This window comes from Bos indicus x Bos taurus, chromosome 20 (genome assembly GCF_003369695.1).
Source record: "Bos indicus x Bos taurus breed Angus x Brahman F1 hybrid chromosome 20, Bos_hybrid_MaternalHap_v2.0, whole genome shotgun sequence".
Taxonomy (NCBI): domain Eukaryota; kingdom Metazoa; phylum Chordata; class Mammalia; order Artiodactyla; family Bovidae; genus Bos; species Bos indicus x Bos taurus.
This window is the reverse complement of record NC_040095.1, coordinates 13,791,956-13,819,147: the sequence shown is the minus strand read 5'-3', so window position 1 is coordinate 13,819,147 and position 27,192 is coordinate 13,791,956. Positions and strand designations below refer to the sequence as shown.

The following is a 27,192-nucleotide window of genomic DNA, read 5'->3' as shown; positions in this document are numbered from 1 at the left end:
GTTGAGTTGAATTGAATTGAATACAGCAACAGAACTATACACCACAAATTCTACCCTATACCACAGTATTCCCAATGATTATACTCATATGAACACTAATAATACTCTTTGTTAAGAATACCAAGAGGAAAGTACCCTTAATTGCTTACATGTATAAGATAAATATTAAGTTATGGTTTTTCATGAAATATATCAGAGTATATATCCCAGTCTATCTAGCTTAATTTTCTTAATAGTGTAGGGTGTGCTACCAATATGTAATAATATGGTCATGTATTTAATCAACGCTAAAATATCAGCTTTATTAGCTAAATAAATGCACTGAAAACTGGACTGATATTCTAAAAATTTGAAAAATTAAGATGTAATTTTTATACTCTTACCTTGAGTATTAAGGTAATAATGTTTCCACAATGGTCTTAATTTGTGTTTTCCACCTACATCCCAAATGGTGAACTTTAGATTTTTATATTCTACCGTTTCCACATTAAAACCTGTTAAAAAAAAAAAAACAAACTTACTTTAATACTGACTTATGAGTGACACGCCAAAAACAGGCAACCCCATTTGTACCTGTGACTTACAAATCATCTTCATACAGTACTATCTAACCAACTCCACTTGTAATAAACATACAGGGGGAAATGTATACTTTTAACCAGGGCTAGCCCTCTAATCCAGTAGAGTCCTTAAGACCTTGACAGCTGAGTACCAGCTCTGCAACACTACCACCTCCTCATCCCTAATTTTCAGCCAGAGTCATCAATATTTTATTCCTTCCAACTGTCCCACCAATATTCTATTATTTCTTACTATCCCCCCTCAATCCACATTTCAATCCCACAGTCACTGAACCTCGCATTTTTCCTCTGAAATGCTAATGTCTTACAGCCAATCTCCACATCAGACGGGCATAAAGTAAGGCCCTGAGAACTCATCTGTAAGTTAGGGTTTTTTCCTATAAAATATTCACTAAGGTAAAAGCAATACGCATACTTACCAATTGTTGGAATAGGCTGCATGAACTCATCCTGTTTTAATTTAAACAAAATAGTAGTTTTTCCAGCACCATCTAATCCTAATGTAACAACTCGAATTTCCATTTTGGGTCCAATGTGAACTCTATTGTCCTAAAATTTTTTTAAAAATAAATCTTTTAATTTTGATATGGAGTAAAAGTACTAGCACTTACACTTTTATTTATAAAATACCTTTGTTAATTACTTTGTCTCCTACTCATTCCTCAATCCATTAAAATCAGTTCTATTCCCATATTAAAATACCCTGATTCTGATATTTACAAAGAGGAAATGTATCCTCACTGCTTTATTAAATCTTGGCTTAATAAAACTTATTACATACTATGTAAGCTAAAAAATACACACACACACACTTATTTTTCCCAGATTTTCTAGCTCAACTGAATCTTCTTTAAATAAGATTTTTCATGCTGTGCTAAATATATTAATTAAAAATAAAAAGTGATGCTTACTTCCTATAAATATTCACTGTTAACAATTTCACATGTATCCCTCCAGACATCTTCCTGTGCATCATACACTGGTTGACATACACAAGGCAGACACACTTAAAAAAAAAATACACACTGCAACTCACTTTTTACACTCAATAGTACCTTACGGAATCCTTTCATTTCAAACATATAAAACTACTTTTTTTCTTTCAATTGCTTTATTATATTCCATTTACCATTTGACCAATCCTCATTGACAAATATTTGATCATCTCTGATTTTTTTATATTATAAATAATACTGCAATGAACATACTTGTTCAATTTCTAGCTGCATGACTGCTCTGCCTCACTTCACCCATGTATAAAATGGGCATTAAAAATAGACTAAAGTCCTAGAGGGGTGGGATGGGGTAGCAATGTGGAAAGGAAGTTCAAGAGGGAGGGGACACATGCATACCTATGAGTGATTCATGTTGATATATGGAATAAACCAATACAATATTGCAAAGCAATTATCCTTCAATTAATTTTTTTAAATAGACCAAACTTACATAGGATTTTTGCAAGAATTAATTTTTAAAACATGGGTAATTTGGACTCATGGATTTGGGAGAGAAAACAACAATGAAGAAAAGTGAAAAGACCCTAAGAGACACATCGGACTGGGAGTCTCAGAAGGAGAATACAGAAATAAAGGGGCAAAGAGATCTTACTTGAAGATATAATGGCTGAAAACTTCCTAATCTGAGGAAAGAAATGGACATAAAAATCCTAGCTCAATGCATTCCAACTAGGATAAATGCAAAGAGACCCACATTAAGATACATTATAACCCAACTGTCAAAATTCAAAAACAGATAATCTTGAAAGCAACAAGAAGAAATGACTAATCACAGAAAGGGAGCTTCCATAAGACTATCAACAAATTTCTCAGCAAAAACACTGCAGGCCAGAAGGAATGGGATGATATAGTCAAAGTGTTGAAAGAAAAAGGCTTCAACTAGGAATGCTATATACAGCAAAACTGTCCTTCAAAAATGATGGGAAAAAAAAATCAAGATTTTCCTAGAAAAACAAAAGCTGAGGAAGTCATTATCACTAGACCTGCTCAAAAAGAAAAGCTAAAGGAGTCCTTCAAACTGAAATGAAAGGTTGTCAGCAATATGAAGTCATATGAAAATCTAAAATGGTAACAATAACTACAGGGACAAATAGTAACCTGCATTATTATAATTTGGGTGAATAAATTTAATTCTTCATGGAAATGAAATAACAAACACATTAAAAGAAACTATAAGCCTATGCTAATAAGTGTATAGTATATAAAGATATAATTTGTGACATCAATAACATAAAGTACAGGGGGTGGAGCTGTGGAGAAATAGAATTTTTGTATGCAGTTGAAGTTAAATTGTTATCAATTTAAAACAGAATGTTACAACTAAGATATTTTATGTAATTGTAACGGTAACTTTAAACACACACACAAAAATCTATAGAATATAAACAAAAGGAAATGAGAAGGAACTCAAACCATGACACTAAAAAAAAAAAATCAATAAAACATAAAAGGCAATGAAAGAGGAAAGGTAAAACAAAAAAAAGTATCAAGTTAGGCAGAAAATGAACAAAATGACAATAGTAAGGGTCACCTAACAATAATTACTTTAAATATAAATAGACTTAACTCTCCACTCAAAAGACATAGTGTGACCTAATGGGTGAAAAACCAAGATCTAAAAATATTCTGTTTACAAAAGAGGTTCACTTTATATCTAAGGAAACATACGTTTGAAAGTGAAAGGATGGTAAAAATGCTAATTTCTTTGGGATGCAAATCATACCCAAAAGAAAGCAGGGCTGGCTATCCTAGTATCAGACAAAATAGATTTTTAAGTCAGAAACTGTCAGAGACAAGTTCATTATATAATGGAAAAATGGAAGGTTTATAAAGAATATATAATAATTCTAAATATCTGGATTATAAATAAGTAGAGTAAAGCCCTAAACATGAGAACCAAAGCTATAAAACTCATAGAACAGCAGAAAAGCTTCATGACATTGGATTTAGCAATGATTTTCTTGGATATGACATAAAAAACAATCAACAGAAGCAAAAATAGATAAATGGGACTAGATCAATGTTAAAAGCTTTTGTGAATCAGAGGACACAATCAATAGAGTGAAGAAGAAAACTATGGGAGAAGATACTTGCAAATCATGTGTCTGATAATGGATTCATATACGGAATATATAAAGGACTCCTACAACTCAACAACAAAAAGTCAGATAGAAACAGAAAAACAGGCAAAAGGACTTGTAAAAAATTCTCCACAGAACTGATCAAGAAGCACATGAAAAGATGCTTAACATCACTGATCATCAGAGAAATGCAAATCAATACCACAATAAGATATCACTTTACACCAATCAGGATGGCTACTATCAAAAACAAAACAGATAAGAATAAGTGAAAATGTGGAGAAACTGGAATCCTCATGCACTTTTGGTGGGATTTAGATCATGTGATGCAATACTAAGCAAAGAGTATGACATTTCCTCAGAAAATTAAAAACAGAACTACTATATGAACCATTAGTCCCATTTCTGGTATTTATCCAAAAGAATTGGAAACAAAGCCTGAAAGAGATGTCTATACAATCATGTTCACAGCAGCACTCTTCACAGTAACCAAGAGGTAAAGTAACCCAAATATCCACTGATAGATGAATGTATACACAAAATGTGGCATATACAAACAATGAAATATTTAGACTTAAAAGGATATTCTGTCATATACTACATCATAGGTGAACTCTGAGGACATAAAACTAAGTTAAATAAACCCAATCACAAAAAGACAAATACTATCCACGTATACACTAAATTTAGAGTACTCAAATTTAAAGCAACAGAAAGTAGAACACTGGATACCAGCATATGAGGAGAAGCAGGGAATAGGGGAGTGGTCGTTTATAAGGTATAGTTTAAGTTTTTCAAGATGAAAAATTTCTGAAAATGTTTCACACAATGTGAATATACTTAACAATACTGAACTATACACTTAAAAAATGGTTAAGATGGTAAAAAATTTTGTTTTTTACCAGAATAAAAAAATGGACATACTCACAATCAAGTACCTTGTAGATGTAAAAGGGAATGAAAAAGGTCACTATATAGTGCTAAGGAGTGACCTTTAGGATGTACCCTCAAATTAAAATGCAAGGTGGAGAAGTGAGTACAGTACTCTACCTTTAAATGGCTGGAGCGTACATGCAAACATATTTCTCTTATTTTTTTAAATGATGAAAAAACTAAGAAAAATTCTTAATAGGTTTCTATGGAGAAGGGAAGAAAAGGATGGAGGGGTCAGGAATTTAAGTTAGACTTCACTGAATGCACTTTGCTTTGTAGATATGACTCCAGACCATGTGAATGCTTCACATAATTATAAAACAAGATTAAAAACAATTTTAAAGGCACTCAAAAAAAGCAAAATGAAACACATGTACCTTTTGAAATTAGGGGTATCCATTTGAAAAGAGACCAAAACATATCAAAAAATGCCAAATACAGTCTCAGACCTAAAAAAATTTATTTAACAATCTAGGAAATTTGAATACTAATTTGATAGTGGGTAATATTAAAGATGTATTTAATTTCTTAGGTGTGGTAATGGTATTTTGATCGTGTTTTAAAAATTATTTGATGTTGGGATGAAATATGTTGAGATTTGTTTCAAAATAACCTGGGAGACTGTAGGTAGAAAGAGACTGGGAGAAGTGTAGGTGAAATAAAAAGTTTTTAACTGTTCAAGTAGGTGGTGATGAGTACAGGAAGATTCATTACACCACCTTCTATTTTCCACTGATAAAGTTTTCTTTTTTAATCCTATGGTTCATTAATTTCTTAGTTGTCTCTTCAAGCTAATTACCATGGAAGGTAAAACAATTATGATTTAATTGTGAACAATTATGTGTTCAAAAACACACCTAAAAATGAAGTACAGAATGCATTACCTTTGTAAAAGTGACAGGGATGCTGGCATCCAACTGAATGTGATCTGCAATTTCTGTAAACTGCTGCTGCTGCTTTTGCAATGTTTCCAGTAACCTTGTAATTTCTTGTTTTGCCAAGACAACTCTACAATCATCCTAGAAAGGAGAAGATGATATTTCTTATAAACCTTTTAAAGAAACGAGGAAAAGAGATATCACTAAAACTCAAGAAAAGCTCATTTAACAGTATAGTATTCAAAGTTAGCTGCTGAAGACTCGATGCTTTTGAATTGTGGTGCTCGAGGAGAAGACTCTTTACAGCCCCTTGGACTGAAAACAGATCAAACCAATCAATCCTAAATGAAATCAACTGTGAATATTCACTGGAAGGACTCATGCTGAAGCTGAAGCTCCAATACTTGGGCCACCTGATGCAAAAAGTTAACTCACAGGAAAAGGCCCTGATGCTGGGAAAGACTGAATGCAAAAGGAGAAGAGGACAGCAGAGGATGAGATGGTTAGACAGCATCACTGACTCAACAGACACGAATCTGAGCAAACTCCGGGAGACAGTGGAGGACAGAGGATCTTGGCATGCTGTAATTCATGGGGTCGCAAGAGTTGGACATTTAACAACAAAAAAGTTAATTTATGTGTAAATCTGACTAAGATAACAATAGTCAGACATTAATAAATAATTTAAGAGCCCATCAGCATAAGAATAGATAAATAATTTTATACTCACAAATGCAACACTATCACAATAAAAATGAACTACAATTACATTTTGACAAAATGAATTTCACATGAAATAAGAGTAGACATGACATGAAGAGTTCTAATTGTATTAATTACAATAAAATTGTAATAAGAATTATTATTATACAATAATATTGTATATATTAATATTGTAATAATATTAATAATTGTATAGATAATTATATACAATAATAATTGTAATAAGTATTATTATACAATAATATTGTATATATTATTGATAATGTATTAATATTAATAATAATTATATATATAATTATTATATACAATAATTGTAATAAGAATTGTTATTATAAAAGTGGGTAATAATAATAATTGCCCACTTTTATTAATTACCAAAACAGGCAAAAACAAAGTATACATTAGAAATCAGGATAGTGGTTCATCCTTAGGAGGAAAGGCAGGTAGTTACTAGAAGAGAGTCTGAGGGGCTTCTGGGGTCCTGGTAATGCCCTGTTACTGGATCTGGATGCTGGTTACATAGCAATGTCCAGTCCTAAAATGCAGCAAGTTGAATGCATATGCACATAGTTCTATGTGTTTGTATAGTACTCCTATAAAAGTTTTTCACAATAATGAAAGATATACACAAATTGGTTCCAAAAACAAAGGACTAAAGGTCAAACTGTGATGTCTCTGTCTCACTCTCGAGTCCCAGGCTCTTTCCTTCCTGTTGATTAAATATTATTCCAGAAATATTCTATACATATGCCAATGTATTCTTCATAAGATACAGATTTTCCAACAATATATAAGCTCCATGAAAGAAATAGCATTGTCAGTTTTTGCTCACTACTGTATATTCGTATGAAAAGAAAGAAAGTGAAAGTTGCTCAGTAGTGTCCGACTCTTTGTGACCCCATGGACTATGCAGTCCATGGACTTCTCCAGGCCAGAATACTGGAGTGGGTACCCTCCCCCTTTTCCAGGGGATCTTCCAAACCCAGGGATCGAACCCAGGTCTCCTGCATTGCAGGTGGATTCTTTATACCTGAGCCAAGAACAGCTGACTCAAGGGCTTCCCTTGAGTCGGAAAGCCCAAGAACACGAGTGGGCAGCCTATCCCTTCTCCAGGGGATCTTCCAAACCCAGGAATCAAACTGGGGTCTCCCGCATTGCAGGTGGATTCTTTACTAACTGAGCTACGAGGGAAGCCATATTCATATGAGGTGATAGCAATCTGGTTGTTCCAATCCCCAGAAAAAAAATTTGAAGTCCTTCTTGTCTTCTCCTTCCTCATTCTCACATGTACTTGTTAACAAATCCTACTAGATACCCAAAATCTGGGTACTTCTAGCCCCTACTATCCAAGCTACTATTCTCTCTCACTTGGAATGCCACAATAGTCCCTAACTATTGAACTCCTTCCTTCTCTTTGCCATTTGTCATATCAGCCAGATCCTTTCAAGTAAGATTAAATCATTCTTGTGCTCAAAACCTCACAATGGCTTCTCCAATTCAATTAGTAAAAGTTCAAGTTCTTCCAACGGCCCAAAGGCTCTCCTTATATATAATTCCCGATTTCCTCGCATTTCAGCTCCTATTACTCTCTCCATCACTTATTACTATCCATTACGGCCATACTGCCCTCTTTTGCTGTTCCTCAAATACACAAGGCATGTCACCTTAGGGTTTTTGCACTAACCATTTCCTCAACTGAAATCTTCTTCATTAAGAAGAGATAGTTCCCTTCACCTTCTTCCCATTTGAGTCTGAGTAAATCTCACCTTCTCTCAATGATGCTTCAGTTCAGTTCAGTTCAGTTCAGTCGCTCAGTCATGCCCGATTCTTTGCGACCCCATGAATCGCAGCACACCAGACCTCCCTGTCCATCACCAACTCCCGGAGTTCACTCAAACTCACATCCATCAAGTCAGTGATGCCATCCAGCCATCTCATCCTCTGTCGTCCCCTTCTCCTCCTGCCCCCAATCCCTCCCAGCATCAGAGTCTTTTCCAATGAGTCAACTCTTCACATGAGGTGGCCAAAGTACTGGAGTTTCAGCTTTAGCATCATTCCTTCCAAAGAAATCCCAGGGCTGATCTCCTTCAGAAGGGACTGGCTGGATCTCCTTGCAATCCAAGGGACCCTCAAGAGTCTTCTCCAACACCACAGTTCAAAAGCATCAATTCTTCGGCGCTCAGCCTTCTTCACAGTCCAACTCTCATATCTACACATGACCACAGGAAAAACCATAGCCTTGACCAGACGGACCTTTGTTGGCAAAGTAATGTCTCTGCTTTTGAATATGCTATCTAGGTTGGTCATAACTTTCCTTCCAAGGAGTAAACATCTTTTAATTTCATGGCTGCAGTCACCATCTGCAGTGATTCTGGAGCCAAAAAAAATAAAGTCTGACACTGTTTCCACTGTTTCCCCATCTATTTCCCATGAAGTGATGGGACCGGATGCCATGATCTTCGTTTTCTGAATGTTAAGCTTTAAGCCAACTTTTTCACTCTCCACTTTCACTTTCACCAAGAGGCTTTTTAGTTCCTCTTCACTTTCTGCCATAAGAGTGGTGTCATCTGCATATCTGAGGTTATTGGTATTTCTCCCAGCAATCTTGATTCCAGCTTGTGTTTCTTCCAGTCCAGCATTTCTCATGATGTACTCTGCATAGAAGTTAAATAAGCAGGGTGACAATATACAGCCTTGACGTACTACTTTCCCTATTTGGAACCAGTCTGTTATTCCATGTCCAGTTCTAACTGTTGCTTCCTGACCTGCATACAGATTTCTCAAGAGGCAGGTCAGGTGGTCTGGTATTCCCATCTCTTTCAGAATTTCCCACCGTTGATTGTGATCCACACAGTCAAAGGCTTTGGCATAGTCAATAAAGCAGAAATAGATGTTTTTCTGGAACACTCTTGCTTTTTCCATGATCCAGAGGATGTTGGCAATTTGATCTCTGGTTCCTCTGCCTTTTCTAAAACCAGCTTGAACATCAGGAAGTTCACGGTTCACATATTGCTGAAGCCTGGCTTGGAGAATTTTGAGCATGACTTTACTAGCATGTGAGATGAGTGCAATTGTACAGTAGTTTGAGCATTCTTTGGCATTGCCTTTCTTTGGGATTGGAATGAAAACTGACCTTTTCCAGTCCTGTGGCCACTGCTCAGTTTTCCAAATTTGCTGGCATATTGAGTGCAGCACTTTCACACCATCAATTTTAAGGACTTGAAATAGCTCAACTGGAATTCCATCACTTCCACTAGCTTTGTTCGTAGTGATGCTTTCTAAGGCCCACTTGACTTCACATTCCAGGATGTCTGGCTCTAGGTCAGTGATCACACCATCGTGATTATCTGGGACATGAAGATCTTTTTTTGTACAGTACTTTTTTTGTACAGTTCTTCTGTGTATTCTTGCCACCTCTTCTTGATATCTTCTGCTTCTGTTAGGTCCATACCATTTCTGTCCTTTATCGAGCCCATCTTTGCATGAAATGTTCCCTTGGTATCTCTAATATCCTTGAAGAGATCTCTAGTCTTTCCCATTCTGTTGTTTTCCTCTATTTCTTTGCACAGATCGCTGAAGAAGGCTTTCTTATCTCTTCTTGCTATTCTTTGGAACTCTGCATTCAGATGCTTATATCTTTCCTTTTCTCCTTTGCTTTTCGCTTCTCTTCTTTTCACAGCTATTTGTAAGGCCTCCCCAGACAGCCATTTCGCTTTTTTGCATTTCTTTTCCATGGGGATGGTCTTGATCCCTGTCTCCTGTATAATGTCACGAACCTCACTCCATAGTTCATCAATGATGCTTACCCTATTTCAAAATGCAATGTGCTATATCTTCACATTTTTTCTTTTTCCCTTAGCTCTTAATCACTTTTTAACATACTATATAATTTACTTATTAGAAATGGTTATGGTTTATTGTCTGTCTCTTGCTAAGTTGCTAACTCCACAAGATTATGGCTTTTGGCCTATTTTGCTTATTGATGTATTCCATGTACCTAGAATTTACGTGGCACATAGCAGGCACACAAAAAAATGTCTGACTCATAAATAAATCCTAACCAAGCAGCATCACGCCTTGAACTTAGACGATGCATCAATTGTTTTGGAAGGGAGGGATGATTAAATTTTATCCTCAAAATTGGTAATAAATATGTGCTATTCCATCCATTCCTCGTTCAGGTATCTCTGCGGCAGGAACTTTTAAGACTACTGGCTGAGATTAGGGTTCTGTGGCCATAAATCAGAATAAAACTAATAAGTCCATATGAAGAATGAATCCAAGGCTCCAATTTCATTTGCATTAAAACAGTGAGATAATACCATGTCATTAACATTTATCAGTCACTGACAAAATGCTTCAGAAACTCTAAAATACTTCCAAATATTTCAGTAGCCATGAGCATACTTTTAACTGAATAAATATAAAAATATTTTAAAGTAGTCACAAGTATGATTTAGGACATGCTCCGTTTCCAATTTTGCTGTGTAGCTTGAGCTAAACAAGTGTTTATTAAGCTCTTTCTAATCAGATACAAAGAATTTAGATACAAAGATGCATTCAGCCAACATTCAGAAGGACAAATGTGCATAATGTATCATTAGACTCCAATCAGGAGACAAAAACCCCAACAATCATGTGAACAGAAAAACTAATACCAAGAACTGTTAACTAGGTGTAGTTATTAACAAGGCAACTGAAAGTGTAAAAAGAGCTCGGAGGTCTCATGCAGGAAACAACTGTAAGAAATAGCTACCACTCTCAGGGCTGGGGGAATAAAGGAGAGATGCTAGAATTATTAAAACTTAGACACTTATAGGAGGGATACCATGGAGCTGAAACTCAGATCTCTAAGGAAAGCTGTCTCCTCGTGTGAGCAGTGACATTGACATGAACCCCAAGCAATCGGGAACCCACAGGAAACCAGTCCGCCTTTCAGCCTCCCTCTACTGCCCCCTACTGGCAAAGCATAAAATAACATGGAACCAGCTGGCAGAGCAGGTTTTCAGCGTTCCAATCTCAGCATCACAAAGCAGAGGTCAGAATAGGACTGGATAAAGAAGACAACTTAATAAATGGCAAAAACATCAATTACTACAATTCAATGTGACAAGGACTAAAGGACGCAAGACTGATGTGGTTACAGCCTAGCCTATCAGATTTTTAAGAGAAAAAGCTTTACAATGGTAGAAAGTTTAGCTCTCTAATGATTTGTATCAACACAATCATAAGCAATATATCAAAAAATGAGAGTGTCTGCAGCATATTAGGATTCCTAGGGCAACAATTAGTCTTAAATTGCACATTTATGAAGACAGATCCAAAACAGTAATGAGAAAGACTGATATTTTTGTTAGAATAATCTTAAATCTAAATCATTTTAAAAGCATATTATCTGCAATATGGGTAACAAATTGCTTATGATACCTCATGCATCAAAAAAAACATGGATTTTCTGTGACACAAAAGAACCAATAACTTAGAGCAGAGATGGGTAGTTCATGCTACGGATGCACTCCCCACCTCCCCCCACCAAAAACCAATGAACAAAAAAGAGCAAGGAAAAGGAACTTCAAACAACAGTAAAAATTTGAAGAAGGATTTCCAATATTAAAAAAGGGAGACATAAGCCCACCAAGCAGAAAGAATAGTATATACATTTGGCAAAAAAGGGTTAAAGGGCTTGGGATGAATAAAGAATGACAAGAAGTTAAAGAGGTTCTAGAACCTATGGTTTTACGGTGGGGAGGACACAAAAAAGAAAGGGCATTGATATGATTGACTGGAGCAATTCGAGGTTAGAGATCATGTCCTAAGCACAGCCCACATTAAAGCCCACAATAACATAGAGTAATAATATAAAACTATTTATTAAATTAATAACTAGTATGTACTTCTGGTAATGATTTGATTAAGCTTACAAATTCTCCTTCTTAAACTATGTCCTAACCATGTTTTAAACCATGTACCTGTTGCAAAGTCTTTTCACAATGGAGACAGGCTGTTGAAACCTGAGATAACAAAATAGTCATATCTTCTTGTTGCTGCCTAAGCCAAATCAATTTTTCTCGAACATGAGCATCAACAACACTTAGAGCCATTTCTTCTTGACGACACAGAGTTTCATGCAGATCAGAAAAATAAGCTCGGACACACGATCGGGCATTCTCTGCAGTACCTGGTACCTTGGGCAATAAAAATAAGTTTTCAACAACTGTAACCTTAAAAAAGATTTTTTATGTGAAATAATGAAAATTTCAATACCATCTATAACCTTAAAAATCCCAAAATGTATATCTCCACACAGGACTTTTCCCCTTAAATACAGCCTTTGGATATCCAACCGTGTAAATGACATTTCAAAAAAACAAGGAATACCTAACCTACAGTCTCCCTCAGCCGCAAACCTAGTTTTCTCCATCTCAATAAATGGCAACTACAACTTCCAGGTTGTTCAAGCTAAAAAAACTGGAGTCACCCTTAACACTTCTCTTTTTTATCTCTCAACTAATTTCTTACTGAATTCTGGTGACTTCAAAATATATCTAGAATCTGATCATGCCTCACCATCTCTACCTCTACCAACCTAATCAAAGCCATTATCATCTCTCACTTAATTATTGTAATAGCCTTCTAACTTGGTTCACTAGATCTACCCCTGCTCCCTATAACGTATGCTCCATCCAGAAGCCAGACTGATCATTTTAAATGTTAAGTCAGAATGTTAATTATTACTATGCTCAAAACACTCCCGTGGTTTCCCACACAGAGTAAACGCCAAAATCCTTTATATGGGATGTTCAATGACAGAATCCCTGAGAAAGAGCCATCTGAGCTGAGACCTGAAGGAGGTAGGAGAGGGAACCACATGAACATTTTGAAGAAAAGCGTTCCTGAAATAAAGTAAAGCAAGTGCCTATAAGGCCCTTTCTGACATCAATTCCAGCTATGCTTTCCATTAATCATTCTGTTTTAGCTACACTGAGCCTCCTCGAAGTTTCTTAAGAAAACAAAGCACACTCCAACTGCAGGGCCTCTGTACTTGATCTAGAATGTTCTTTCCCCCAATAGTAGCATGGTTCCCTTTTCTCACCTCCTTTAGGTCTTTGCTCAATGCCTCTTCTCAGGGAGCCTGTCCAAAATACCACCTTCTCTGGATTTTTCTCCAAAGCAGCTAATAAAATACTTCCGCCATATTTTACTTGTATATTGTCTCTCTTCCCACAACAGAACGCAAACTCTGCATAGGTGGTATTTTTGACTTGTAGAGTGCTGTCTCCTTAGCTAGAATAGTGTTTAGCACTTGAGATATGTTCAATAAATATTTATTGAGGGCATAAATATTTCCATCATAGTACAACAAGATCCAATAGAATTTTATGTGGTGACAGACATGTTCTATATCTGTGCTGCCCAATATGGTAGCCACTAGCTACACACATATAAAATGTACTTCAAATGTAGCTAGTGAGACTGGGGAAGTAAATTTTTTATTACTTGGGATTGATAAATAATTTAAACTTAAATAGCCACATGAGGCTACTGGCTACGTTTGACAGAGCATTATTCTAGCCATTATTCCCAATGACTTGGCTTTAATTTTGATTACCAAAAAAACCCACTATACTTTGTCTGTCCCTGTGTTTTATATTCCTGTCTGAAAATATCCCTTTCTTCTCTATGCATGTGTGCTAAGTCGCTTCAGTTATGTCCGACTCTTTGTGACTGTATGGACTGTAGCTTTCCAGGCTCCTCTGTCCATGGAGTTCTCCAGGCAAGAATAATGGAGTGGGTTGCCATGCCCTCTTCCAGGGGATCTTCCTGACCCAGGGATTGAGCCCACATCTCTTAAGACTCCTGCACTAGCAAGCAGGTTTTTACCACTAGTGCCACCTGGGAGGCTCAAATGCTTCTCCTCTACAATTCAATTTTTAAAAGCAACTACCACTACTGCCTAAGTTCCTTCCTTCTCTTCATAGCCAAACTCTTAGAAGTTAGACACACTCACCTCCTAATACCCACTTACTCTGCACCTTACTGGGGGTTGGTTGGGGGGGGTATTTCCATTTATTTCACAGACATAACAAATTCAACATCCAAATTAAACTTACCACCTTGGTCTCATCATCCCCTCCCAAATTCTTCTTCCTCCCCGTTTAGAGCACAACCATCCGCCAGGCTGGGCAAGGTGGAAACCTAGGCATCATGCTTGACCCTCCAAGTTACCTATCAATCAATATTATCAATCAATCACTATGACCTACCTATTCTACTTCTTTAACATCTCAAAGCCATGTGCTTCTCTCCATCCTCAATACTGCAGTATTATGGGGCACAAACAATTCTCAAGTAGATAATTTCAGCAACCTCACAAGAGGTCGTCTCCTTGCTTCCAATCTTGTTGTTCCTCCAATTCATTTTTTATATTAAACAGCAACCTTTCTTAATGCAAATCTGATTAAGTTATTCCTATGACAATTCTTCAATGGCTCATCACTGCCTGTGAGATAAAAGTCCAAACTCTTTAACATAGCTAACAAGATGTTGCACAATTTGGCCCTTAATTTTCCAACATCTTTTCTTACCATCTGCCACCCCAATACTCAAAGCTTCAACCACAGTGAACTTAGTTAAGTTTCTACAATATGTCCAAGTCTCACTTCCAGGTATTTTAACATATGCTTCCCTCTCTGGAACAACTCTCTCCCCATCTTACTCTTCTCCCTGACTAAATTCCCTTAAATCTCAGTTTAGACATCACATCTTCTAGAAAGCCTTCCAAGACTTACCTAAGTTAATGCTGTTTATATGCACACTGCCAGGGCATCCTGCATTTCCCCCACAAAGTAAACAGTTACCACACTTGAAACTCTTCACGATGGATAATAAATTTCCTTAAAGACAGAGACTTTTCAAAAAACTTATTTCCACTGACTAATGCAGTACTCATACAATGGAATTGCTCAATAAATCCTATAAGGTGAAAAAGTAAGAGGGAAAAAAGGATAAGGAGGAAAAAAATCCATACATGTTCTGTGTGGGCCATTCCAATTCCATCTTCGACTATTTGTTCTCCTCCTTCAATGTGCTGAACGATTCCAACTAATTTTCTGGAATAATCTGAAATTTCCTCAGTGAAGGTCCGTATGCAATGAGCCATATCTAAAATTGATGCTCGGATCTGGTTAGCTTCTGGTTCCAATACTGAATGCTATAAGATGCAACATAATTATAGAAAAGAACTCATAGTATTGACTAATGATATAAAATGCTATTTAACTGGCTCCTATTAATAAAAAAAGCATTAGCTGCAAGTGGGTTTTATAACATATTTACAAAATCACAGCATTAAGAAATACTAATTTGCCTTCATTCCAAAATTATTGATCCTTCAAAGAAATAATTTAAAATTTGGAATTTCATATACTGCTAAGAAACCAAGAAATCTCTAAAATTTGATCATAAGCATTAGTTCATCAACTGATATATTATCAATACAATCCAGTGCTTTACAAAAACATGCACAGAAAGAAAAGGACTTTTTGTTTCCTGCTGGAAAGCCACTTTCAATAAAGAATGAATCATGAGGACTCCGAAATTTTTGATAAGTCATTATAAACCTCTCTTTTCCTTTCATGCTACCAAGCTCAACTCATTTATCATTTAGCTCTTCTTCAGTTTCTACTTTTAGTATAAAGAACCAAGTCAGTGAAAATAAACAGTAGGCTGGCAAAGCAGGCACAGTTATCAACTTTAACTATACTCATACCTTGTGACCTTGGTGTTTCCCATATTCTTTGCAGACACAACACATGAGCGGGCTAGTTTGACAGCCATCTTCCAAGCAAACAAACTCAATGGCATGCACTTGATGCTGAGAGCACATGGTCTTCTCATGAGGTTTATCAGCTAGAGGCACTCTCCTGTGCTTTGCTAGTGTCTTCGTAGAATGAGTAACTTGGGAACATTCTGAGCACAAGTGAGTTGCACATACAGTGCAATAGACAGATGCAACATGAGCTTCATCTTCATCACAACGAATGATGCTCTGATAAACAAAAAAGTAATGTAGTAAAACTTTATTAAACAGAAACTGACTGAGACCCAGAAAACAAACTTACCGTTACCAAAGCAGATACCAAGGGAGAGGGAGGAGAAATAAATTACAAACTACTATATATAAAATAGGAAAATAACAAGGGAACTGTACAACACAGGGAACTATACTCAGTATCTTATAACAATTTATAATGGAAAAGAATCTGAAAAAGAATGTGTGTGTGTGTATAACCAAACCATGTTGATGTATGCTTGAAACGAACATATTATAAAGTAACTGTAATTTGATTAAAAAAATTTTTTTAACTAAACCCCAATCATTATAACATGCCAAATTTTGAAATATAAAAGCCCATAATCTTTGTATATATAAAAATAAACTGATCATTAAATACAAAGGTCATTCACTACTCACTTCTATAGGTAAGTGAAAGCTATTTCCAAAACTGATCATCAAAATATGCTATGAATTTGAGGCCAAAAATACAACCATTGTTTTAGATTCACTGTCAGTGCAAAGTTATCTACTGCAAAAACCCCTCACTTTACACACAAGAAACGAACAACAGAGAATAGAAGTCTGTTTTTTTTAAGACTGAAAGAACTGATAGTAAATACTCCCCCCTGCTTTAAATATACTTGTCAGCATAATGTATAGGAAAAGAGAAGCACAAATCTTATTATTTAGATAACCAAGTGAAGCTTTTAAAAACATAGATGCTTGGACTCCAACCTGAGAAATACTCATTGCTCAATAGGTGTAGATGAAGTCCAGGCTGTGTATTTTTTCTAAGACTCCATAGTTGAGTCCACTGCACTATTCTGGTTGAAAATCATTAAATTTAAGAAAGAAATAAAATAAAACCCTATGTTACATGTAACCTTATAAATGTTTATTATTTTTATGAATTAGTAAAAAGCATTCTGAGTGGTCAATTTCACATGACAGATAATCAAGAATGCTTCGAAAACTTTTTCTGAATACTAAAAGGCCATAACTGGAAAGGAAAAGATTTGGTATAAATTTCTGCAGAAATAAAAATTAGAAAATATATCAATGGTATCATTCAGTATCACAGTAAATAAAAAATGAACCCAAAGTTAAACAATTTTGTTTGCAACTATGAAAAATGCATATGTATAAAATTAAAAAGTCATGTCTTCTGCTTTCTAGAGCTGACAAATTTGTAGGATCAACGTTAGATAATCCTCGATATCTTTCAAAATAAAGGTAAAAGATAAATCATGGAAAAGAACTGCAAAATTTTTAGAAAACAGTGCTTCAGTTTGAGATTACTTTCACTGATTCACTTTATATAGGAAATCATGTTTAAATAAAAGATAAGTAAAAAGTCAATCTGACATTTTCCTTGATACTAAATATGTGGTTTTCAAGGTGTTCGTCAAAATTATTAACTATTTACTAAACAACTATTCCTATATTCAGAACAGTCTATGAGTTATGTAGACAAATTTTATCCTCAAAATGTATTTTAACTTGTGTTAATGGCCTTCTTTCTAATAATTATTGGACACCAACCTGTCTGGATAAAGAGAGCACATCTACATACAATTTAACTTTTCATGAGGATATTTAATAGTAATTCCCTCAGGAGCTATGGCTACCTGTAAGGCATTTCGTCTCTACGCTAAAAGGTCCCTTTCATGGAGTTCCTCTCTCTTTCTCTGCGCTTTAACTGTTGAATGATTACTTTTGCATCCTCTGCTTTAAAGTAGGCTACATAGCCTTTGTGTTCACCCATAATCTTACTCTTTCACTTTACCCTTATGTAGAACTAATGATGATAAGGAAACAAGTTCATACCAAAAATATAGTTTGCGTATAGTATTTTCAGAGAATTCAAGCTTCAGTTTTGCTTTTGTTCAGCTGGGGATTCTGGTGACTTCAGAACTATAATGTAATGACAAGTTGTGTCTCTGGAACCCTACTTTATAGGGTAAGTGAGGTAACATTGTGCATATAATGGCAAATATTTTAAATTAAAAAAAAAATTCATGGTCACAACAAATATTTCAACAGTTCAATCGATACCTCTCCAGATATCCCAATGGCTTCTTCTGCAGCTCCATACTGACCACTATGTCCATTCTGTAGTCTTTCCAACAGCTCCAATAAAGCAAAATTTTTTTTCAATCCCCAGACACCTGAATCTCCTAGAATATAAACATATAAACTAAATATAACAAAATGGAATATTATTTATTTTACCCCATATCCTGATAGTAATTTCAATGTCTCACAGTTCAATCATTAATAATGTTTACATTTTGAAAATTCAAAATTTCTCCATTTCCTGTTAATGCTATAACAGCAATATTAAATATTCTCTTTAAAACACAGAACTCCTTAGCACTCTAAGTAGAAACATTTTTTAAAACTCTTATTCTTTTTCTATAATTTATTTTTTTTTCTTTTTCTATAATTTAACTTCAATATAATTTATAAATCCTATTTCCTCACTGACTTTTAGTGTATATACTAAAACAAGTGCTTTAAATATTTTTAACAGCAACCTACAGTAAGAAATACATTTTACATTGCAACCCAGTATAAGACACACACACACACACACACACACACCACTGAAACAGAAGATTTACAAACCAAAATTCACCCTCACAGTGTGCAACACACTGATTGGTTTTATCCTATTTCTTTTTAAAAAATCTTATTCACAGACAATTAAACTGATTTTATGACCACAAATATGGTCATAAAATATGATGCATGTTAGAAAACCACAGTATGAAAGATACAGTTAACCTAAAATAAATCCATCTCTAAACTGGAACTAGAGCAGCTACAGACATTTTCCCCATATCTCATCTAACCTAGAACCCTAAGGGCAATCAATAAATACATAAACTCCTTCTCACATACATACACAGAGTTTCACACTAAAGTCTGACGATACTCCCTTTTTGGTAGGTAAGACTTTAGGGCGCATGTGAGTGAGGACCAATGCCTCTTTTCCCCAGAACTGACCATAAAAGGCCACGCGAACAAACATACGTGCATGCATACGTGGCCACACACATGAGCACACACAACACAAACTCTTCCTAAGACTATAAATAAAAGATAGATCCTCTGGAAATTAGAAGGAGTATCTGTTACGCGGAGCTTCTATACAACAAATACCATCTAACACAAAGCTGCCATCTAATACACACTCATTGAAAAACAAAAGAATAATGAAGTCAATGGTTACAAGGCTTCCGTCCTTCTTGGCCCCTCTTTACTAAGGGAGGAAGGGAAGGAAGAAAAAAGAAAGGAAGAAGGAAAGTTGGAAGAAAAGGTAAGGAAAAAAGCCATTTCTAGTTATGGTTCCCCCCCAAAATTTTTTTAACTAGGCTAAATATCTTTACCCTCCTGTCTGATTTCTGTGACCTCCCTTCCCAAGTATCTTTATGCAGCCCCTACCCAGCATTTCCCCCTGTCTTGCCATCCTAGCAAGGCTTTCTCAACGGATTTAATTTTTCACACACATTCTACATCAAACTGAGTTCTATCCACTTTGTTTATAAAAGATTAAGAAGTACACTAAGTCTTTTATTTAAAAATATTATCTTGACAGTATCCAAATACTTTAATTATATATTAAACACAAACACATAAACTCCTGCTGCTGCTGGGGCTAAGTCGCTTCAGTCGTGTCCGACTCTGTGCGACCCCACAGACGGCAGCCCACCAGGCTCCCCCGTCCCTGGGCTTCTCCACGGACAAGAGTACTGGAGTAGGGTGCCATCGCCTTCTCCTCATAAACTCCTAGTAGTATTTAAACAGTATCTATCAACTGCCTAAGGTATCACTTAATCTTTCTGTGACTATCAAAATAAATCAACATCTCAATGACTTAAAACAACAAAGATTTGCTTTTTGCTCATATAACATCTCAGGGGTTGGTGAAGACAAGAGAGATTCTGTTCCCTACTGTCCATGATCAAGGACACAGGCCACTGAGGCTCCAACCACCTGTATCACCTCACTATAGCAGAGAAAACAATTTACTACAAACTATCATAAATCTATCCTTAACAGCTTCTACCTGGAAGTTAACTCTTCACTTCTACTCATAATTTCACTAGTTACAGGAAAATCACACAGCTCTGCCTACCTAATCATAAGAGAGCAGGGAGGTATAATTTTACCATGAGGAAAGAAGAGAAGAACCACAAATAATACTAACCAGTACTAATAACTATGATAAACAATTACTGATACTAAAGAAGAATTCTAATTTTGATTCTTTCATATTAACAGCAGTTCATGGGGACTGGGGTGGTAGAAGGGAGGGATGGGTTGGGAGTTTGGGATTAGTAGGTGTAAACTATTATATATAGAATGGATAAATGACAAGGTCCTACTGTATAGCACAGAGAACTCTATTCAATATCCTGTAATAAGTCATAATGGAAAAGAAAAAAAAAACAGTAACTTGATTTTATAAGCAGGAAATACAAATGATTTTGTTATATTTTTTAATAGATTTTCCAAGTTTTCTGCAATTTATATATATATATATAATTTCTATAATAGATTTTAAACACAAATTTAAAAATAATGACATCAAACTATATCAAGAGTCATTAACACATATTCCATAGGCTCGAATTAGAGTAAAATTCTAAGCTAAAAGGTATAGTAATTACCACACAACATGCAAAATGCCAGGCTAGATGAATCACAAGCTGGGATCAAGATTGCTGGGAGAAATATTAACAACCTCAGATATGTGGATGACAACATTCTAATGGCAGAAAACGAGAAGGAACTAAAGAGCCTCTTGAGGGTGAAAGAGGAGAGAGAAAACACTAGCTTAAACTCTACATTCAAAAAACTAAGATAATGGCATCCGGTCCCATCACTTCATGGCATACAGATGGAGAAAAAAGGAAACAGTGACATATTTTATTTTCTCAGGCTCCAAAATCACTGCAGACAATGACTGCAGCCATGAAATTAAAAGACAGTGGCTCCTTGGAAGAAAAGCGATGATGAACCTATACAGTGTATCAAAAAGCAGAGACATCACTTTGCCCGCAAAGGTTCATACAGTTAAAGCTATGGTTTTTCAGATGTGAGAGCTGGACCATAAAGAAGGCTGAGCGCTAAAGAACTAATGCTTTCAAACTGTGGTGCTGGAGAAGACTCTCGAGAGTCCATTGGACAGCAAGGAGATTAAACCAGTCAATCCTAAAGGAAATCAACCCTGAATATTCACTGGAAGGATTGATGCTGAAACCAAAGCCCCAGTAGTTTGTCCAGCTGAAGTGAATAGCCAACTCACCAGAAAAGACCCTGATGCTGGGAAAGATTGAGCGGAGGCAGAAAAAGATGAGATAAGATGAAGAGGAGGATGAGATAGATCCTCAACAGAGGATGAGATGATTGGATGGCATCACCAACTCAATGGGCATTAGTTTGAGCAAACTCTAGGAGATAGTGAAAGACAAGGAAGCCTGGTGTGCTGCAGTCCATGGGGTCACAAAGAACTGGACATGACTTAATCACTGAACAAGAACATAGAAATTACAACCTATATTCAAGGCAAAATTACTGGTTTGATTGATTTCAGCTAGGATATCACTAACCATTACCTGTCACGAATTCCTAGGTTATCACAGTGAGGGTAGTAACAACCCACACTGTGGTATTTATGTAGAGAAGATACAGTGCCCTTCAAAAGGAAGAAAGGGTCCATCTTACATTCACAAAGTATTACTACTTCTATACAGTTTTATATAAAGAAGATGGTATGATATATATAAATTACAGAATAAAAGGACAATAAAAACAATGTAAAAATAAAGACATCTCCCCCCGAACCTTATTATTTCTTGAGTAATGGTAAGTTAATGCTATCCATAATAATGCTAACACTGTCTTATATTAGCTTTCTGGCAAATGAGCATACTACTTAGTTAAATCAAAGACTACCAAAATCTTAAAAAACCCATTCTATCCTACCCTTATAAGAAAACATTTTACAACAATGTTTCTTAGCATTTTAAAGCTTTCTGGTCTAAAAATCTGGGTACTCATGCTTGTTTTCCTGGTGGTTTAATTTCAAATGTGTTCCACATGATATATAGTCTGAACAGTCTTAAACAGTACTACTAAACTAAAAATAAATGACAACCTTAAACTATTAATTTTGGAGAAAATTCCACCATTAAAAAGAATAAACACAGAATTTATGGTTGTAAGATAACTGTTCAAATGTTAATAAATGTCATTTCCAAATCTGGTATCCAATAGTAATAACTCATTTTGAAAACTATAAAGCAAAGTCTGAAAAGTATGCAAAAAACTGAAAAAAATCCACCAGACCTTTAAACACATTTTAACAGAGAACAAGAATAGTTAGTAGTTATCAAATGCTAAAAATTCTTCTGTCTTTGATATCAATAAATACCATGTTGAAACTCCAAGTACTTAACTGTATTTTCCTTAATGGCTATTCATGTCTAAGGTAAACCCTGTTTTACAGGAAAGTGGAAAAGATTAGCATATCTTTCTCAGGTGTCTTAAAACTATTGATCTATAAGTACTGAATATAAAAATCCTAAAAGATGAAATAAAGTTAGTCCCTAAGAATGGGCTAGTTTATAGCTTCAGGACTACTGCTTTTAAAAGAAAATGAAACCTCCTTGGAATTTTGTTTCTTTTTATTTTTTTGGCCACACCTTGGCATGTTTTCCGATCAGGAAAAGATCCCATTCGTCCTGCAGCAGAAGCACAGAGTCCTAACCACTGGACTGCCAGGGAACTCCCAGAATTTTATAATTTTTAAAATCAAACAAAAAGAAACTGTCTACCATGACATTTGTATTACAAGAACAATTTTATATGTATTTTTTTTTCCTACCTAGTTCTGTTACTTGCCGATCAAAAGGGCAACGGATTGCTCTTCCATGAAGAGGCAGCCGAGTGAGACAGTCATGGCAGACTGTATGACCACAAAGCAGAAGGCGAGGCACTTTGTCTCCTTGCAAAGAAAAGACATCTTCACAAACTCCACATTCCAGCACCTAATAATTGGAAAGAACATATGTGCTCCTTAAATGACTTTAAAGCATAAATATTTTAGGCTAAAAAAAAAGTCTGATCTTATTTAATGAATCGATCTTGTTACTTTATTCCTCCATGAAAAAAAACTGTCTAGGTGTAAAATCTTAAATCATCTTTTATCACTTCATCTGACAGATCTCACAAAAATTACATCACCGTGAAATCTCCTTGGAAGGATAAGTGTCAAGGACCAAAACAATGTTGTAAGTTAACATCTTAAGTTTTGAAAATTATGACATGATTCGTTATTTGTGAATACCTAACAGTATATAACTCTACTGAAGCTGGGTTCATAAACAATTTCTCTGCAATTAACTAACCCTCAGAACACCCATCATTAATTTGGACAAAAATAATTTGATAAATGTGCTAGAATGACAACTTACCTGGTAAATGATAAAGAAGTTGTTAAGACAAGAATATAAGTAATTTTCAAGTATCTTCTAACATACATTTACATCATACAATGTAAAGGTAAGAATGCAGTTAGACTTACATTTCAATTCCATGTTCTCAATTAATAATAATGCCCCTGGGTTAGAGAGCTTGTTGTTTATCTAGTTCCAATCACAGGTACCTGACTTGTGAAAGTACACGGAGTCAGTCATAGGAAAGATGACTAATCAACTATACTTCAAGTAAAAAAAAAAAAAAAAGGCATACTTCAATTAAAAAGAAAGAAGGGTGACAAGAATTGGCATATTCTAATTCTTCAGCCCATGAGTTTGTTTTATAATTAGCCAACAAACTATGTTTATATCAATGAAGGTTATTTCTTATATATTTGAAGTTTTCCACAATTTAATAATTTTTTTAAACATACCTACACTGAACTGTTTGATTGTAACCCAAATTCCAGAACCACCATCTGTGACCTGCCGCAGTATGGCTCCTGTTCTACTGCTTCTCTTCTTTCAAATTCTATTCTCAAACTGTATCAAATAACCTGCAGTTCACAGCACACACCAAACTGTTTTTGCCTCTTTCTTTACGTTAACACTGAAGAAACAGCTAAAGAGACATTTTCCTAGGGATTCTTTTTTAACATTAATAAACTAACAAATTCCTAAGTGAACACACTATCCTTAGGCTTCCCATGTTCCATGGATAAGTGTTGATCTCAATACCCAAAACACTTTTAATACTTTAATTGCCTTTCCAGCCTGCCTTACCCTGTTAGACCAAAGCCTTCAGGAACAAGGTATTCCAAATACCAAGCACCTATGTGCTTAGGTTAATAAAGTCCAACAAAATAAAAATTTTAAAACAGTTCAGCTAACCACCACCCCCCAACAAATACATACTACAAGGTTAAATAAAAAACCACACACTGAAAACCCAGAGTGAAAATCAGACTTAATCCAGTAAAACTTTAATATTAACTCTACAATCAAGTTGGAGTCAGCACATGAAATGTTAATGTTTTTCACTGAAAATAAACTGATAATTTATGACTGGCTTGCATCCCAGTATGGTCCAAAAGAAGCTTAAATGTAACACATAGTTCACAGAAAAGGCAATGAAAACAGATCTTTAATTATATGAAAAGATGTCCAATCTCACTCAAAGCATTTTGAAATCAGTTGAAGCTATATCAATATACTTTTTTCGGATTATATTTTAAAAAGCTGATAACACTTTCTACTGATGAAAGTGTGGGAGAGTAGATAAACTGCTGGTTGCTGTGAACTGTTTATTGACTGATATAGCCCCCATGGAAGGCAATTTGACCTACCAACAATGTGAATAGCTTAATAATTCTACTTTCAGGAATTTATCCTCTAAGTGTATCACATATGTATAAGAATATCTATATATTATCCCTTCAAGCATCTTTTGCATTAGCAAAATATTAGAAACAAAGTAAATATACACAGAAAATAAATTAAGCAATATTCATGTACTGCAAAACTATGCAGTCTAGTGGGTTAATTCCCAGATGGCTCATGAGTAAAGAATCCACTTGCAATGCAGGAGATGAAGGAGAGGAGGTTTGATTCCTGGGTTGGAAAGATCCCCTGGAGGAGGAAACAGCAACCCACCCTAGTATTCTTGCCTGGAGAAACCCATGGAGGAGGAGCCTGACAGGCTCCAGTCCACAGGGTCACAAAGGGTCAGACATGACTGAGCACATATGCACACATGCAATCTAGGGAGGAAGAGTCAGGAAACTTTTTATGTATACACAGTAAGATTCCGTATCAATAAAGCAAAGTGAAAAATGACATATAGAATATTTAACTTTTGCATAATGGAGAAGATATAAAGGAGGCATATATTTTTACATACACTGTTTTGCAAGTATATATCTTTGGGGAGCTAAAGAGAATATTAGTAGTTCAGTCCCTCAGTCATGTCCAATTCTTTGCAACCCCATGAACTGCAGCACGCCAGGCCTCCCTGTCCATCACCAACTCCCAGAGTTCACTCAAACTCACGTCCATCAAGTCGGTAATGCCATCCAGCCATCTCATCCTCTGTCATCCCCTTCTCTTCCTGCCCCCAATCCCTCCCAGCATCAGAGTCTTTTCCAATGAGTCAACTCTTCACATGAGGTGGCCAAAGTATTGCAGTTTCAGCGTTAGCATCATTCCTTCCAAAAAACACCCAGGACTGATCTCCTTTAGAACGGACTGGTTGGAGCTCAGAAAAATAAAGTCTGACACTGTTTCCACTGTTTCCCCATCTACTTGCCATGAAGTGATGGGACCAGATGCCATGATATTATTTTTCTAAATGATGAGCTTTAAGCCAACTTTTTCACTCTCCTTTATATATATTTATATATATATTGTTTTACAAGCCTACTTTCTTTCTGGCATGATACACAGGAAACATTACATTGGAACTGTAGTTCTCTTTGAAGAATGGAAACAGCTGGGGAATAACTACACATAAATCATATATATATGTACATTTACACACATATATACAATATACTTCATATTATCCTGCATTTTTTTTAAAAGTCAGTAAAAAAGCATCAGTTAAATATCTTCACTTAAAAAGAACAAAAGAAAAAAATCTTCCATATCAAATTACAGAAAAGATATTCACAATAGAAATTAGATATTACAAAGTAAGTGCAACATTTTAAATAAATGTTCTCACTATAGAGACACCATAATATATTACCATTATAGATGACAAAACTCCAAAGAACCAAATTAAAATTTTACTTTTTTCATTCAGATCCTGTATCTTTAACAGCATCATTATTCATGTTACTACCATAGTTTTTTTTCAAAAAGCACTAGCAAAATTCCATTGAATTTTAGTAAAAATTCTAGTAAACCAAGTTACTAGACTATTTTGCATCATCTCAGTAAATAATAGAGTAAGAAATTTTTTTCTTCAGTATTTATGAATAGGAATTGTGGCTAACAGCATAAGAAATTAAGTTCTAGATAGGAAAAAAGCTCTTAGTTTTACAAACTTCACAATATGCCAAAGAGGGCTTCAAACTTACCACATGTAAATTAAATTTTAATAAAGAAGGCCATATTTTCAAAGGACTAAGGTCAGGAAGCAACAGTTAGAACTGGACATGGAACAACAGACTGGTTCCAAATAGGAAAAGGAGTACGTCAAGGCTGTATATTGTCACTCTGCTTATTTAACTTATGTGCAGAGTACATCATGAAAAACGCTGGACTGGAAGAAACACAAGAATCAAGACAGCCTGGAGAAATATCAATAACCTCAGATATGCAGATGACACCACCCTTATGGCAGAAAGTGAAGAGGAACTAAAAAGCCTCTTGATGAAAGTCAAAGATGGGAGTGAAAAAGTTGGCTGAAAGCTCAACATTCAGAAAACAAAGA

The 27,192-nt window shown here is 35.5% G+C and overlaps 1 protein-coding gene across 3 annotated transcripts in view; it reads right to left on the bottom strand.

Moving 5' to 3' along the window:
- Window positions 1-27,192, bottom strand: part of TRIM23 (tripartite motif containing 23) — a 36,262-nt gene that overhangs the window by 6,593 nt on the left and 2,477 nt on the right. The window contains exons 2-10 of one of the 3 annotated variants that reach the window (XM_027520593.1): window positions 23,165-23,327; window positions 18,325-18,446; window positions 15,982-16,260; window positions 15,241-15,423; window positions 14,324-14,438; window positions 12,182-12,397; window positions 5,496-5,630; window positions 1,001-1,130; window positions 384-494 (exon numbers count right to left, since the gene is read on the bottom strand). In XM_027520593.1, coding sequence (XP_027376394.1) covers window positions 384-494; window positions 1,001-1,130; window positions 5,496-5,630; window positions 12,182-12,313 — 508 coding nt within the window. In that variant the 5' untranslated portion in view covers window positions 12,314-12,397; window positions 14,324-14,438; window positions 15,241-15,423; ... (1 more) ...; window positions 18,325-18,446; window positions 23,165-23,327. Of the gene's footprint in view, window positions 1-383; window positions 495-1,000; window positions 1,131-5,495; window positions 5,631-12,181; window positions 12,398-14,323; window positions 14,439-14,476; window positions 15,424-15,981; window positions 16,261-18,324; window positions 18,447-23,164; window positions 23,328-27,192 lie in introns of all 3 variants that reach the window. The other 2 variants (XM_027520591.1, XM_027520592.1) reach the window with 2 other exon arrangements.